Source organism: Sinocyclocheilus rhinocerous, unplaced genomic scaffold (assembly GCF_001515625.1).
Source record: "Sinocyclocheilus rhinocerous isolate Xijiao unplaced genomic scaffold, SAMN03320098_v1.1 scaffold172, whole genome shotgun sequence".
Classification (NCBI taxonomy): Eukaryota; Metazoa; Chordata; class Actinopteri; order Cypriniformes; family Cyprinidae; genus Sinocyclocheilus; species Sinocyclocheilus rhinocerous.
In genome coordinates this window covers 1,888-17,257 of record NW_015643170.1, presented here as the reverse complement: position 1 = coordinate 17,257, position 15,370 = coordinate 1,888, and the positions used below count along the sequence as shown (strand labels likewise).

The following is a 15,370-nucleotide window of genomic DNA, read 5'->3' as shown; positions in this document are numbered from 1 at the left end:
TACATGTCCTCATATGAGGACTGAAAGCATGTTTTGGGAGACACAACAAATGAATAGGGAAAGAAATTATATTTCAATATTCTATTAAATATTTATTATGAAAATCTTGTCAATTATTACTCCCATAATTACACTTCTTTTTTCATTACATGTTGCCCCAAAAACACATTAATAGGCCTATTAAAAAAAATGTTTAACTTTTTTTTTTTTTTTAATGCTCTGATCAATGTAATGACATGAAAAAAAAAAACGATTTTTTTTCCCCTAAAAAATTCTTCCCAGGTCTCAGGAGGTTAAATAGTTTGTACAAACACTTGTTGCATTTCTTTTGTTCACAGGGTGAGAAATCGTAGAAGGTCCACAACTAGGGGAGTGACTAGGGAAGTTTTGAGTTTAGCAGCCAGGGAGGTGGAGAGAGGCAGGTCCGTACGGAGTGTGGCAAATACTTACGGCATCTGCCATGTAACTCTACACCGCTTTGTCGTTCGTAAACGAAAACTGCAGGAGCAGCATCAGGGTAAAAATTCACCACTACCTCCAGTGGGCTACTGGCCACACAGAAAGGTCTTCACATCAGAGCAAGAGGAGCAGCTTGTTGCTTATTTGACCCATGCGGCAGCAATATGTTATGGGCTGAGCCCCAAGGAGGTAAAGCTGGTTAAGCTAGGATAAGTTAGGAAATAAGGATAAGATAAGAAGAATTATTGCTCTATTCGTACATTCAAGTGCCTGTTTCTGTTAAAAATGGTAGGTCAGTTTGTTTGAATGCTTAACATGAATTAATATGTGAATAGGCCTACACACACATAGATGCACACATAAATACATACATAGACTATATACATGCACACGTACATATACATATATACACTACCAGTACCAAAATATTTTTTATGTTTATGTTTTTAAAGAATTCTCTTCTGCTCGTCAAGCCTGCATTTATTTGATCCAAAATACAAGAAAATTGTGAAATATTTTTACTATTTAAAATAGCTGCTTTCTATTTGAATATTTTTTTAAATAGAATTTATTCCCATTATAAAATCTAAATTTTCACTTTTTACTGGTAGTGTGTATACAGTTTATACACAATTAAGACATTTTAGGATGCCTTGTGTGATGTATGTAAAAGCAATTAATCTAGTTGACATTATTATTATTTTCCCTTTTTTATGTTCCTGTTTTTCAGGTCAGAAAACTTGCATTCCAATGTGCTGTCCAGTTCCACTGCACATTCCCAGAATCCTGGTCTAAAACGCAAATGGCGGGCAAAGACTGGTTCACTGCTTTCCTCAAAAGGAACCGATCTCTTTCGATCAGAAAACCACAGGCCACCAGTGTGGCGAGAGCCACTAGTTTTAATGCTCACACTGTGGGAATTTTTTTCAACAATTTACACACTGTCTACAATATGCACAATTTTACCCCAAATGATATATGGAACATGGATGAAACTGGTGTGACCACAGTGCAGGCCCCAGAGAAGATAATAGCCACAAAAGGAATACGCCAGATTGGAGCAATGACCTCTGGAGAAAGGGGTAAGCTAGTGACCGTTGCAGTGGCCATTAATGCCCTGGGGAATTCGATTTTTGTTTTTTTTGTTTTTCCCCGCAAACGATTTTACTCTCACTTCATCCATGAAGGGCCACCTGCATCAGCAAATGGGTCAAATGGGTCTGGTTGGATGCAGGCAGAGGAATTTTTGCAGTTCCTCCTCCACTTTGCCAACCATACGAAGCCCTCACTGGACTCCAAGGTACTTCTCTTACTGGACAATCACGTGTCCCACCTGTCTGTCCCAGCCATGGATTTCTGTAGGGAACGGGGCATCGTTCTACTTACTTTTCCGCCACACTGCACTCATAAGCTCTGTCCCCTGGACAGAACAGTTTTTCGCTCTTTCAAAGGGAGGGTCAACACGCACCTGGACCACTGGATGAAAGCTCACCCTGGCCAGAACGCCACAATATACGACCTCCCTGGGATTGTTGCAAAAGCGTTGCCACAGGCAGCAACGCCTGAGAACATCATGTCAGGTTTCAGGTACCTATCAATTAGAAAAAAAATCCTTAATGTACTTCAGGATGAATAAATTATTTGTCTATCTATCTAGGTGCACTGGCATCTGGCCCTACAGCCCTGATGTGTTTGGAGAAAATGACTTTGCTCCTGCATATGCAACCGACAGACCAGAGCCAACTACATCCTCTGCAGGTTCTGCCACACTCCACCAGGGCTCCTCCGCTCTCCACCAGGATTCCTCCGCTCTCCACCAGGGCTCCTCCGCTCTCCACCAGGATTCCTCCGCTCTCCACCAGGGCTCCTCCGCTCTCCACCAGGATTCCTCCGCTCTCCACCAGGGCTCCTCCGCTCTCCACCAGGGCTCCTCTGCTCTCCACCAGAGCCAACCACATCCTCTCCAGGCTCTTCCACTCTCCACCAGGGCTCCTCCGCTCTCCACCAGGGCTCCTCCGCTCTCCACCAGGGGTCCGCTTTCCACCAGGGCTACTCCGATCTCCACCAGGACTTCTCTGCTCTCCACCAGGGCTCCTCCGTTCTTCACTACTCCGCTCTCCACCAGGGCTCCTCTGTTCCTGAATTCAATCCTGCTTTAGTCAGGCCCTTCCCTAAGGCTCCTCCACGAAAAGCAGTTGCCAAGCCCCGAAAGAGGGCAACAAGTACCATCCTCACAGACACTCCAGTCGTTGCAGAGGAAGAGATAAAAAAGAGCAAAAATACGGCTCAAAAGAAAAGAAGCCTTGGTGTGAAAAAGCAAAGTAAAGCAAGTAACTCAGAGAACTGTCTTGTGTGTGGTGAGGATTTTACAACCTCTGCACCTGGAGAGAAATGGGTGAAATGTGTTTTTTGTGATGGTTGGGCACATGAGTTATGCACCGAAGGATATGAACATTATGTTTGTCATGTGTGTGATGAAGAGTAAGTTGTAGTAATGAGTAGTTTCTACACGTTGTGCATGCAGTGGTATGTTGAAAATGTTTCCACTTACTGTGAGATTAACAATTTGTTCATTTGTTAGATTTATAATTTGTTTAATAACACTGAACACTGAAAAGTTTATACATACCTACAGAAACAGAGTGAAAAGATGTCAAAAAATAAAGCGCATCCATCCATAATAAAAAGTGCCTCACACGGCTCCGGGGGGTGAACAAAGGCGTCCTGTAGCGAATCAATGCGTTTTTGTAATAAAAATATCCATATTCAAAACATACTAATCAATTTAATCTAGTTTGCGCCAACAGTTGTACACGGAAGCAGCTCCGGGAGGATGACGTAAGATGTCGGCGTTGCGCATATGCCAGTGAGTCTCGTGAAAACCAACGTTTGTTTACAAGAGCAAAGGGACGTCCTACGTCATCCACCCGGAGCTGCTTCCGTGTACAACAGTGGGTGCAAGCTAGATTAAATTGATTATTACTTTTTAAACATGGTTATTTTTCTTACAAAAACAAATCGATTCGCTACAGCAGGCATTTGTTCACCCCCCGGAGCCGTAGTAATTCATGGGCTAATTTTCATTTTGGGGTGAACTAACCCTTTATTCTCACAGGCTTTGAGGATACAATAAAATGGAAATGACGAACACACATCAAGACTATGGAAATTTGTGTATAATAATGATTCTAACATAACAATAAGCCAAACACCAAAAAAAAAATGTATTGGCTGACTGGACTGTCAGTCATCATTCTGACGTCATGATGTTCTGCCAATCTGCTGACATGCCAGTTGTATTTGAGGCCTCAAGCTGATTGTGTGTGTGTGCGCCACGCCAGCTTACCTTGTGCTCCAACGCGGTCAGCAGTCTCATGTTCGACACCAGTTGTCTCCTGACGCTTAATGCATCTTGTCTTATGGAGTCATGCTTTGTGCTGTGTGATTTGATCTATTTACAGTTTCGTTCTTTGGCTATTGACCTGTATCGAATTCTACGTGAAAGATTAAGCTGATGTCCGTGATAGAGTTTTAGTCTTACTACGTGTTGAATTCAAAGTTAAGAATGCATTCCAATGCATCGAGCTACTTAAATCAAACATGTCTCTCGGTGATGATTCGAATGTCTAGTCAATCATTGTTACGATATTGTTTGTTTTGGTTTCTTGATTAGATTAGTTTGTACTTTGTTATATTAGGTTGGTGAGTGTTACGCCACCCTTGTACTTTTGTTTTTTTAGTTTAGAGGAGTTTAGTTCGGGCGTCGTACACGCTGCAGATTTCGTTTTTATTTTCATATTTCTTTTTTTTTGTTAGATAGTTTAGGGGTTAATATAAGGATTGTTTTGTTCTGTTTATTTATCTTATTTTTTTCTCTTTTTGTGCTAAATCTCATTTATTTGTACTCTTTCACAACGCGTCCAGTAAAGACTTCTAAGACGTACTACTTTTCAGTGTCATCTTTGGTCTGTACCACACCCAGTAACAGTTGTCTCACTTAAATGTTACGGTCATCCCTCTTTAACATCAAGCACGTAACAATATAATAAAAAGCATAGTTAAAAATAATCTAGAGAAAATAAATTTCTTGCAAAATGAAACAGTAAAATGTCATTTTTTCTTTTACTTCTACTTTTTAAAATGTATTTGTAGTGTAACTATGTATCTACTTTCTCTACAGAGTAGCTTTTAGCTTACATATTTTCTGTAAAGTAGCTAATAGATAATTTTTTGAGCAGCTTGGCCTACACAAGCTTTTACTACACTATGTTGGTTACTATATTGACTTGTGCCATCTTAACCACAACATTACCATTCATTATGAGTCCACTTCCACTTATAAGTCAGCAGTTGTGTTATGTTTCACATATGTTCTCCTCTCAAGTTTTCAAGTTTCCTGTTGTCCACAAGTCCAAATAAGGTTTTGCAAGCCCCCCTAAAACCTATAAAGAAACTCTAAAACAGCATCTTTCTTTTTTCAGTTGATTCAGTGCCATCAAATCTTAGCTTCTCTCCCACTGTGCTGACTTATCCATTCTGAGTTTTGAACCTGGAGTTCAGAGACAGCTTAATAGAAAGTCCTGGAGCTGCATGGCATACAAAGAGTAGGAGTAGAAGCAAGAAACCACACACAAGCTCTTAACCGCCGTCTCCTAACACCCCAGCTGCACGATGATGACAGTCTTTGCTCAGAGGAATTCCCTATGTTCCTGACAAGTGTAATTTTTCTGGGGAATGCTGCTCACTAAATTGATATTCACACCATGTTGTCATTAAGAGTTTTTGCATTATATGTTTTGAAAGGTCTGGGAGGAAAAAAAAAAGTTTGTTGCAACTGATTAGAAAAGCTATTTGAGATCAACAAAGTAACTGCTTGTAATCTTTTACTTTACTCATTGAGATGCTGGCCGGCATTGTCAGGAATGGAGACTTGACCCACCATTTTAGCAGTCCCCTCCCCCTGTCCCCTTTCCTTTACTATTCCTCCCCTTTAAATTCTTGATGGCAAAGAACAGCATTCCCACACTTTCCGACCAATGAATTTCCATGACTTTTTCAATTGCTGAATGCTTTATACCAATTGAATACTGATTAATAAATATTTCAGATAAAGAAAAATTCACAATGACTATATAAATTTCCATTAACATTTAAGAAGCTTTTCCAGTCATTTGTGATGACTGAATTATTTTGTTTTATATTTCAAAATCATGTTCACAAACAGTAATTTTTAGCTGAAGATATGTACCCAATGTACCCATATCTATCTATCTATCTATCTATCTATCTATCTATTTTTACTTTATTTAACTATGATTTTTGATTATGATTACTATGATTATCCAGCTTTTGTGAAGGATTTTTAAAATAATTTTATTAAGACTGCACTCTCAAAAAAATCATATTTAATTGAAGAAATATTTTGGACACTAGACTATCCTTTGATCTTTCAATAATTTTACAACTTTTGCAGTCGTTTGTTATCACTGGATATATAAAAGTTAAAAAACATAATTTAAGTAGAGAAAGTAGAAAAATTGAAAAAAAAAATCATATTGATTAGACTTCTCTGTGACATTAAGATTTTATTCATTTCCATGCCTTTTCCAGTCATTGTGAATATTTTTTTCATTTATTATGAATTTATTTTAATTTAGAATAATTTATTATTCAAAAAAAAAAATCCAATCAAGAACTTACAGACTTTTGACTGTATAGACTTTCCCAAGATTAAAAAGATTTTTAAAAATCATTTTATGAAGACTCTCTCTCTCTCTTCCTTTGGCTTTCTCACTTTTTATCAGGGGTCCATTTTATGAAGACTGCACTCACAAAAATTAATTGATGAAAAGACATTTTAGAACTACAACACTAGAAAGTTCTGTGACCTTTCATAGATTTTATACATCTCCACGACTGATCCAAGCCAATTACATTTTTGAAATTCTCGAATATTTCCAGGTTTTCCAAGACCGTGGGAACCCCAAAAAAGAAGACTCATTCTCGGGCAGATCTTTTCATCTCCACAGAAACAATGCTCCATGGGCCCTGAGCGGCCCTTTCTCACGCTTTCTGTTTTAACACCCCTGAAAAGTTTTTTTCCAGGGCCGGCTCCTCCCTGAACACCAAAGTACAGTAACCTTTCCTCTCTACAGTGTCGGTCTCACAGCAAACACAGCTCATTTCCAAAGGGTTCAAAACACGCCCACTTTTCCTCAGACTGGAGGGACAGGAGTGTGAAAGTGGTGCTTGGACGTGCCCGGACATTTAATCAGCAATTACATCCACGCTGCCACCTCCACAGCGCAGCAAAGAAATTAGCTCTCTCAAGCAAACGACATAGACTGGACAGCTGGCACTGGGGACGTTGGCTCATTCCTCTTGGCATCTTTATTATTCGCCTTCCTTTTCTTGCTTACTCCCTTTTCTGCCGCTCGCTGAATTCATGCAGCCTCATTCTTCATCTGTGGATGCGGTCTGCTTGGTGCTTTTTCATGGTATGGTGAGAATGAGCTTATCAAATCATCCAGAAGCCAGTTTACATTGCACGTCAGCTGTTTGGAGAAAAACAGAATATAATGTTTATGTTTCTTCTCCATATTTGTCTAGCTGTGTGTCCATGAACCGCCAAAGCTAATAGCCCCCATGCAGCAGCTGCATAAGGAGCAAATAAATGCTTTATATTTTTATTTTTCTGTAGTGTCATCTGTTGAGAGTGGGCAATATTTAAGAGTCTTGGGAACAGCAGGTGCTTGTCAAGACGCAGACATTCATTCATTTAGAGCAATGATGTCTTAGTTGCAGTTAAGACAGATACCTGCTGGCATCCAGTTAATTACCAAACTATGCAAGTAAACAATATTAATTATAAAATGGGTTGCTGCTCTTCAGCTAATGATGTTTGGTATTATTTTAGATACACCTGCCACTTGCATACACACACATGGACTTCCATATACATTAGCATTACAATAACTATACATTTTATGTGTATTAAAGAGTTTTATCAATATGTGCTCTGACTAATTCAGCTGTGGTGCTCATGCAGGCAAAGCCAGTTTACAAGTGTACGTGTCAACTTCTACTAACCCTAACCTAACAGTCTACTAATACTCTAATGAAAGTTAATTGACATGTAGTTGCAAAGTTATAGTTAGTAAAATGTCTAAGGTGGACTATAAAGTGTATCCAAATATATATCACAGTGTCCACAAAAATATTAAGTAGCACAGCTGTTTTTTTTTTTTTTTATATTGATAACAATAAGAAATGTTTCTTGAGCAGCACATCAGCATATTAGAATGAATGACATCATGTGACACAGAAGACTGGAGTAATGGCTGCTGAATTAAATTATAAATTACATTTTAAATAGAAAAAAAACCCTGATGTTTTTAAAGTGTAATAATATTACTCAATATTGCTGTTTCTACTGTATTTTTTTTATCAAATAAATGTAACCTGGGTGAGCATAAACTACTTTTTAAAATACATAGCAAAATCTTACCAACCACGAACTTTTCAACAGTAGTGGATTGACTGACTGATTGATTGATTGATTGATTGATTGATTGATTGTTTTTTTTTATGTGGGGATCAGTTGTGATAGACCTGGAAGCATCATGTAATTTGAGTACAAAAGTATAAACAAATCACTGTGTGCCTTTGTTTTCCAGTTATAAGAAATTGCATTACATCTGCATACTTCCCACTTATTACTGCTTACAAACCTGTAACCTGGGTGAGCATAAACTACTTTTTAAAATACATAGCAAAATCTTACCAACCACGAACTTTTCAACAGTAGTGGATTGACTGACTGATTGATTGATTGATTGATTGATTGATTGATTGATTGATTGATTGATTGATTGTTTTTTTTTTATGTGGGGATCAGTTGTGATAGACCTGGAAGCATCATGTAATTTGAGTTCAAAAGTATAAACAAATCACTGTGTGCCTTTGTTTTCCAGTTATAAGAAATTGCATTACATCTGCATACTTCCCACTTATTACTGCTTACAAACCTAATCAAACCTAATCATATATTTTTAGTTAAGAAGTGTTTTAAAGAAATATAACATCTTTCTCACATATAAGATGTAAGAAACAATGTTTAATGAAACATAAAAAATGTATGACACATATGCTATAATAATGCTGCTTAAAATAAAATTTGCCATTTCATTTTACGTGCGGTTGAGCTTTTGAAAATATTGCAGGGGATGTACAGATCTGAACAATGAGAAAATCCTTAATCCATAGTAACATTATGCTTGCCTATTTTTGTTTCTACGCAGTGCGTATGATAATAATGGGCTGTGAGTAAAAATGTTTACTTTTAAGAGCGCTTGGTTTTGCAGAAGACAATCACAAACGGGCTGTTGAAATGCTCCACGAGAACTCTACAGCACTCGCTCCCTCGACTGAAAGTGATTACACTGCCTGATGGCTGCACTGCATTTGGGGTAATATATAGGATAAGAATGAAAGTCATAAAGTGGAAACGTGCTTAAAATAAAATTTGCCATTTCATTTTACGTGCGGTTGAGCTTTTGAAAATATTGCAGGGGATGTACAGATCTGAACAATGAGAAAATCCTTAATCCATAGTAACATTATGCTTGCCTATTTTTGGTGCTACGCAGTGCGTATGATAATAATGGGCTGTGAGTAAAAATGTTTACTTTTAAGAGCGCTTGGTTTTGCAGAAGACAATCACAAACGGGCTGTTGAAATGCTCCACGAGAACTCTACAGCACTCGCTCCCTCGGCTGAAAGTGATTACACTGCCTGATGGCTGCACTGCATTTGGGGTAATATATAGGATAAGAATAAAAGTCATAAAGTGGAAACGACTTAATGCAAATGATTCACAGAGAGCAAGTAGGCACTCCGTAGGCACTCAGAGCCCTGTGTCAACTTCAAATGCAGCTCTGAAAGAAATGCATATTTAAAAACCAACCCATCACATTTCCATTCAAACAAGCATGACATATTAGCAAGGCCACGTACAATGTTGTTGTGCCTATTTGCAGAAGTGTTGTGCTTTTGGAATGAAAATTAGAGTCCAATAAATCAGCCGAGCTGCAGGAGTTGTGATGCTGACTACAGTGAACGATGTAATTTTGCACGAGCATTTATTTATTTATCATAAATATCCAATAATTAAATACACCGAGAACAGCCAATAATTAAATCGCCGTGTGGCAGCAGCAAGCCCTTACAAAATAAAAAAGAAACCAGTGCATATATTTTTCAATCTACTGCAATATTTGCATGGACCTTGTATGGGTATATGCTGATACGTATAAAAAAAATACAGTGAAGACAAAAACGGCACTACATTTTTACATGCAATAGCTTTAATTTCTCTTTCATAAATTAACACCTGGGTTTACATAAATCTGAACACATATTGATAACCTTTCATCTCACTTTATTGTTTGCATAGTTAGACATTTCATATATGAAAATATGTGTGATGGTATATAAAAAAAGAGTTTACTGAAAACAAATTATTAGACAATATATAGTACATATATGTTCAAATATATTTATGAAATATTTTAGCGTAATAGAGTTCCTTCTGTATTATTCAATGTATTGTAATATATTAACACAATATTTTGTATATTTTCAGTATGCATTTTTAATATACAATATACATTATTTTGATCATTAATATATAAGGAAATATATTTTCTTTGCATAAGGGAGGAAAAGGGCTATATATATATATAGCCCTTTTCCTCCCTTATGCAAAGAAAATATATTTCCTTATATATTAATGATCAAAATAATGTATATTGTATATTAAAAATGCATACTGAAAATATACAAAATATTGTGTTAATATATTACAATACATTGAATAATACAGAAGGAACTCTATTACGCTAAAATATTTCATAAATATATTTGAACATATATGTATCAAATGGGAAATGTAGGCCCACCGGTGATCAAATAAGTTAAAGCAAGTGCATTTTCCCAGAAGTGAGTGCACTCTTCCAGAGGACTGACCTTGCATGCTCACCTGGGATATATATATTCTTGGTACATGAGCATTCGCATGAACACATACACTTATTTCACGTTCAATTGTCCTGGGAATGGATTCTGAGATACTGTGCTGTACTATAGGGTGAATTATTGTGTGGCCTCGAAGGCAGGATGAAGCTCGCTAACACCTTCTTGTTAAGTGCTAATTGTCTCCTCCTCAAAGTGCATGAATTCAAATGCTCGCTTCCTTCATTAGCAAAATGTCATCACTTCTAATGTTTTTCACAACCTTTTTAAAACTTATATCCCCTTGGTGGCAATGCCAATCTCATTTAGTAACAGCCTAGTGCTTTTTTATGGCTGTTTCTCTAATTAACTAACTACAAGGACGCAGGTTCTGGCCACCATGAACAGCTACGCAAATGTTATCCCGCATCTTGCGTTGTGGTCATATTGAGGATGTTTCTCCATCTGTGAAGGTTTTCCAGTGATCCAGGCCTGTGCTGCACAATTCTCAAGTTTCATGAACCAGTGAATGGTTTCTTGACTCAATTAATATGCAAACATCTGTCGCCTGTTTGATGTTGAGAATTTGTTTTAAATCTCTGCTCGTGTATGAGCATCTGTCAGTGGAAAAGCTTTCCTTTGGGCTTAGTCTACATAGCTTTTAGCAGCTCTTGACCCTTTGGATGGTACCGATGAGAGTCAAGAATGAGTCAATTACTAGAGGAAACACCACTATAGTTTTTTCGAATTAAAACCATTCTGTTATCTCCCCCCCTGCACGAGTAATAAGCCTCAGTGGGTGAGTTTCTTGCCCTCGACTGATTGTGATTTGGCTCAGGAACAAAATTCAACTCTCTCGGGGCACATTACAAATTAAAACTGATGAATTGATAGCGCTAACAACAAAAGCTCAAACTTAAAGACATTTCTGTCACAAGGGCGAGTGATATTCTTACATTTAGAGAAATTAAAATGATAGTAATGCTTATCTCACAAGGGTGTTCATGCACCAAGAAACATTGTTTGGAGTCGTTCCTTAAAAGAATTCTTATCTTACTTTCAGTATTATTCATTCAGTCATTTTCACCATGTCATGTATCACTGCAATCTCTACAAGTAAGCTATAACGATTTAAACTCAAAGGAATATTTCATCATGTTTCATTTATCTGACAAATTATTTTGTATTGTAGTGTCAGGGGCAACATGCACTCATTATTTTTGTGGGGGCACGAGTGAAGGTTGGGAGGCCTTGTCATGCTTGTCATGACACACAGCAGCCACTATAGCACTGTATAATTGATATAGGCTTATGTTTTATTTTTTCATTTTTATTCAAAATATTCCCAAACGTGTTAACTATATCATGAAATATCTCGATTCTCAAATGTGTGTAAGTAAATGCATTTTGCAACTTTAAGTACGGGTGTCATGCCATAAAATATTTTTAATACGACTGACTTTGTATTTAATGTGAATTTAATAAAAACATTGTAAGTTACTAATTATAACACTTTCATTGTACAGAAAGAGAGCAAAGAACATGTACATTATCAAAGAACATTATCACTGACTTCAGTCTAGCTCAAGCACTCTCGAAAACTCCCGTTATAATCACCGAAGCTGTTTACACTGTGAAAAGAATATCTTAGTTACATTCGTATGCACATCTGCACTTTGTTGGTTCTGATGAGAGCAGAGAGAGCAGAATTCAGTCAGCGAGCGTGTGCACTGAACAAAACACCTGTGTTTCAGCAATGACTCATCTGATCGCCTCTGATTGGTCATTGCATTCACCATATCATCTTATTCCACTATATTGCAAGATGGCTCCTTTATATGACTTATGTTTTTATTCAACAACTAAATTAGAAAATGTTGCTGTTTATTTCCCACAATAAAATATTGGATGATGCATCAATATGTTTATCAGCCAATGCATGCTGTTCTTAAGGGGGCATTCCTCTACTCCTTATAACAAATATTCCCACTATTTTTTATTATTATTATTTATTTTATTATTCTGCTTTTCTCTGGTTGAAATTCTGATTATTATTATATTTAAAAAATGGTCACCTCTTTTTCCTTTAAACATTTTGTGTCGTGTCTTTATAATGTAGTTTAGCCTTTATTTTGCCCACTGTGGGTTCAAATACTCAACAGTTGGATCGCTGTGGTTTTAAGAAAGAAAGAAGCACAAATAAGGGCTCGTCTGTGTCTCTCCCAGTAGCACTACCTTTGCTGGACATCTTGTAGGTAAAATTATCACATATACCTACACTGAGACGAATGTCTTTTACCCCACATCACTGAGAAAAAAAAAAAAAAAGATTTGCTGATAAACAAATCAATAGACCCACCCTGCTTCATTGAGAACCAGCTATTTTTTCTCATCCTCTCCTATGAAATCAACTTATATTGCAGCAGAGGTCCAAATCGCTACAATTCCTGTGAAATGAGGCTGTGCAATTGTAAAGCCTATCTATGACAAGCAATCGATTTCTCCACTCAAATAGTCCATGTAACCGTCATTTATTAACAACTCGACAAAAGTTCTAAAACATGAACAGGCTTAGCTGGTAGCAAGTTGATACCGGAAGGGTTCAACGCCCCCCAATATATCGTGTGCAAATGTGCAATACTTTATATCAGACATAAATAGTAATTCAAAACAGTGACACAAACCAGCTCCTAGTACCAGCTACGACAACAGTTTTCCAACTCTGGCACAAACCATCATTGCCGTCTAACAACAGCTACAACAACTGTTTTCCAAAGCTGGCATAAACCATCATTGCAGTCTCCAAAAAAGAAATCACAACCACCCATCTGGCATTCAGCGTACACGCCGCCATTACCCCAAAGCTAATACCATGCCATTCATAAAGGACGCGAGGCTAGAAACTACCGTACTCACCCTACCAAACAGGACTACCATAAATACTATAGTGGTTGTAACCATCACACAATCGAATACAGATCGTGGTCTGGTTCTCCATCAAAAAACAGTTCTAAGAAAAACCTTGGCATGTGTGAGAATCCAGAGACTGACAGAAACCCATTCAGTGCTCTGATTATGTTTGACCTTAGGTGACGGTACCTTTGCATTTTTTTTTGTAAAAGCATATTTGACTCAGGCTACATGTAATGTCGCTATGTTACTCTGATGTTGTGAAAAACAACAAACGTGATGCCAATAAAACAAGTTCTTTACAGTTACAGCACATTTATGTAGCTGTGCCAGCCATCTGTACTGCAGTTAAACAAAACTGTTGCCAGTATTTTCAGTTGTGATAAATGTGTAAATACTTTGTGTTTTAAGATGCATTATCATTGATTATGACAACACTTAATCCAGCCAAACCAGAACATCCTATCCTCTTATATTTCATATTAATTTACTATTTAATACATTGTGTTTTTAAAATGTAGCTAGAGTCAACACAGAATCCAATTTGATGTGTGCTGGAATAAATAAAGAAACAGGGTTGAATAATAAGTCTATTTGATTTTAGGCTTGTTATTGAGATTGTCATATTTCACCTTACATAAAAGCATCCTAAAATCTATTTTCTCTAAACTGTTTTGTATTGTGTTCAACTATGTTGAAGGTTACCACAGGCTACACAACTTGAGACAGTATTATACTGAGTATCTGAAAGCTTGTCATGAACACAATGGTGTATTACAGTATACAGTACACATTAGTAATATAAGCCAGATATTACACTTTTTTAAAACTTACATCACACAATTCTTTACACAACCCTGTAAATGTCATTGTTACTAAAAGCCATAGGAGAGATACTACTTTCATGATAACTAAGTGGTGCTTTATGTCATGTTGACATAACTCAGTACTCATTCACCTTCATTAATTATGAAAAGTAGTCAGAATATTCTTCAAACAACGATGTCAACGATGGCAGAATTAAAATTTTTGAGTTAACTATCACTTTAAGATAAAATGTAAGTTCCACAGTCTTTTATCTGACCTCTGCCATAATTCTACTCTGTAATTACTGCAAGAATGCTTATATTTTTCTTTGGGGCTTTATCTGGCCTTTGAAGGAAACCCCTCGAACCACTAGGGCATTTTCCCTCCCAAACCCATCGATCTAAAACCACTTCTGAGCCTCCAACATTTCATTAGAATATGAGATCTGCTGCTCGCTGAAATTTCCCTGAGATTTACAAAAATGTCAAAATGGAACAGATGGTTGTCTGTTTTTATTGGGAGGTTTGGTTTAGATTCATGGTGACTTCCGCCACACCACAAGGATCTTGGTTGGTTTCTGATTTTTTTAAATATGGTTTGCCGAAAATACTCCCAAACTTCCTTAACTCTGATAGCAAAGTTTTTTTTTGAATCAGGGATCAAAAGTGCACACATTGTGCCTCTCCCTCCTTTCTCCATTAACTTCAGCCAGTTCAGGTTTGCAGTGTGAAGGTTTAATATCGTAGTTAGAGGTTCAATTACATGTAATTTTTGCATCACTAGCACCACTATTAGCGAAATGAAAGGTTGTTTTCAAGCAGATTTCCTGAACTTTCCTGAACTCATGTTATTGGGTGGAGACATGGAAATATGGAGAAATCAAAATTGTTTTATCATAGCCAAACACGAAATGCAACTATTCTTCAATTTCTCTAGCCCATAACTACACACTTGGTGGTGGCAGTGAATTACCAGCCCTCTCTTTCACCTTCAATACCACGACTGAGGTGAGACCCTTGAGCAAGGCACCGAACCTGCTGCACCAACTGCTCCCCGGGTGCCGCAGCACATGTCTGCCCACTGCTTTGGGTGTGTGTTCACTACTGTGTGTGTGCACTTGGATGGGTTAAATGCAGAGCACAAATTCTGAATATGGGTCACCATACCTGGCCACATGTCATTT

At 37.4% G+C, this 15,370-nt stretch overlaps 1 protein-coding gene across 2 annotated transcripts in view; it reads left to right on the top strand.

Annotated features, from left to right (window-relative positions):
- Nucleotides 1-3,117, top strand: part of LOC107757054 (uncharacterized) — a 4,547-nt gene extending 1,430 nt beyond the window's left edge. The window contains exons 2-4 of one of the 2 annotated variants that reach the window (XM_016574418.1): nucleotides 1,683-2,046; nucleotides 2,117-2,237; nucleotides 2,468-3,107. In XM_016574418.1, the coding sequence (XP_016429904.1) occupies nucleotides 1,688-2,046; nucleotides 2,117-2,237; nucleotides 2,468-2,944 (957 nt within the window). In that variant the 5' untranslated portion in view covers nucleotides 1,683-1,687 and the 3' untranslated portion in view covers nucleotides 2,945-3,107. Of the gene's footprint in view, nucleotides 1-1,682; nucleotides 2,047-2,116; nucleotides 2,392-2,467 lie in introns of both variants that reach the window. The other variant, XM_016574419.1, reaches the window with a different exon arrangement.
- Nucleotides 3,118-15,370: the final 12,253 nt, after the last annotated feature.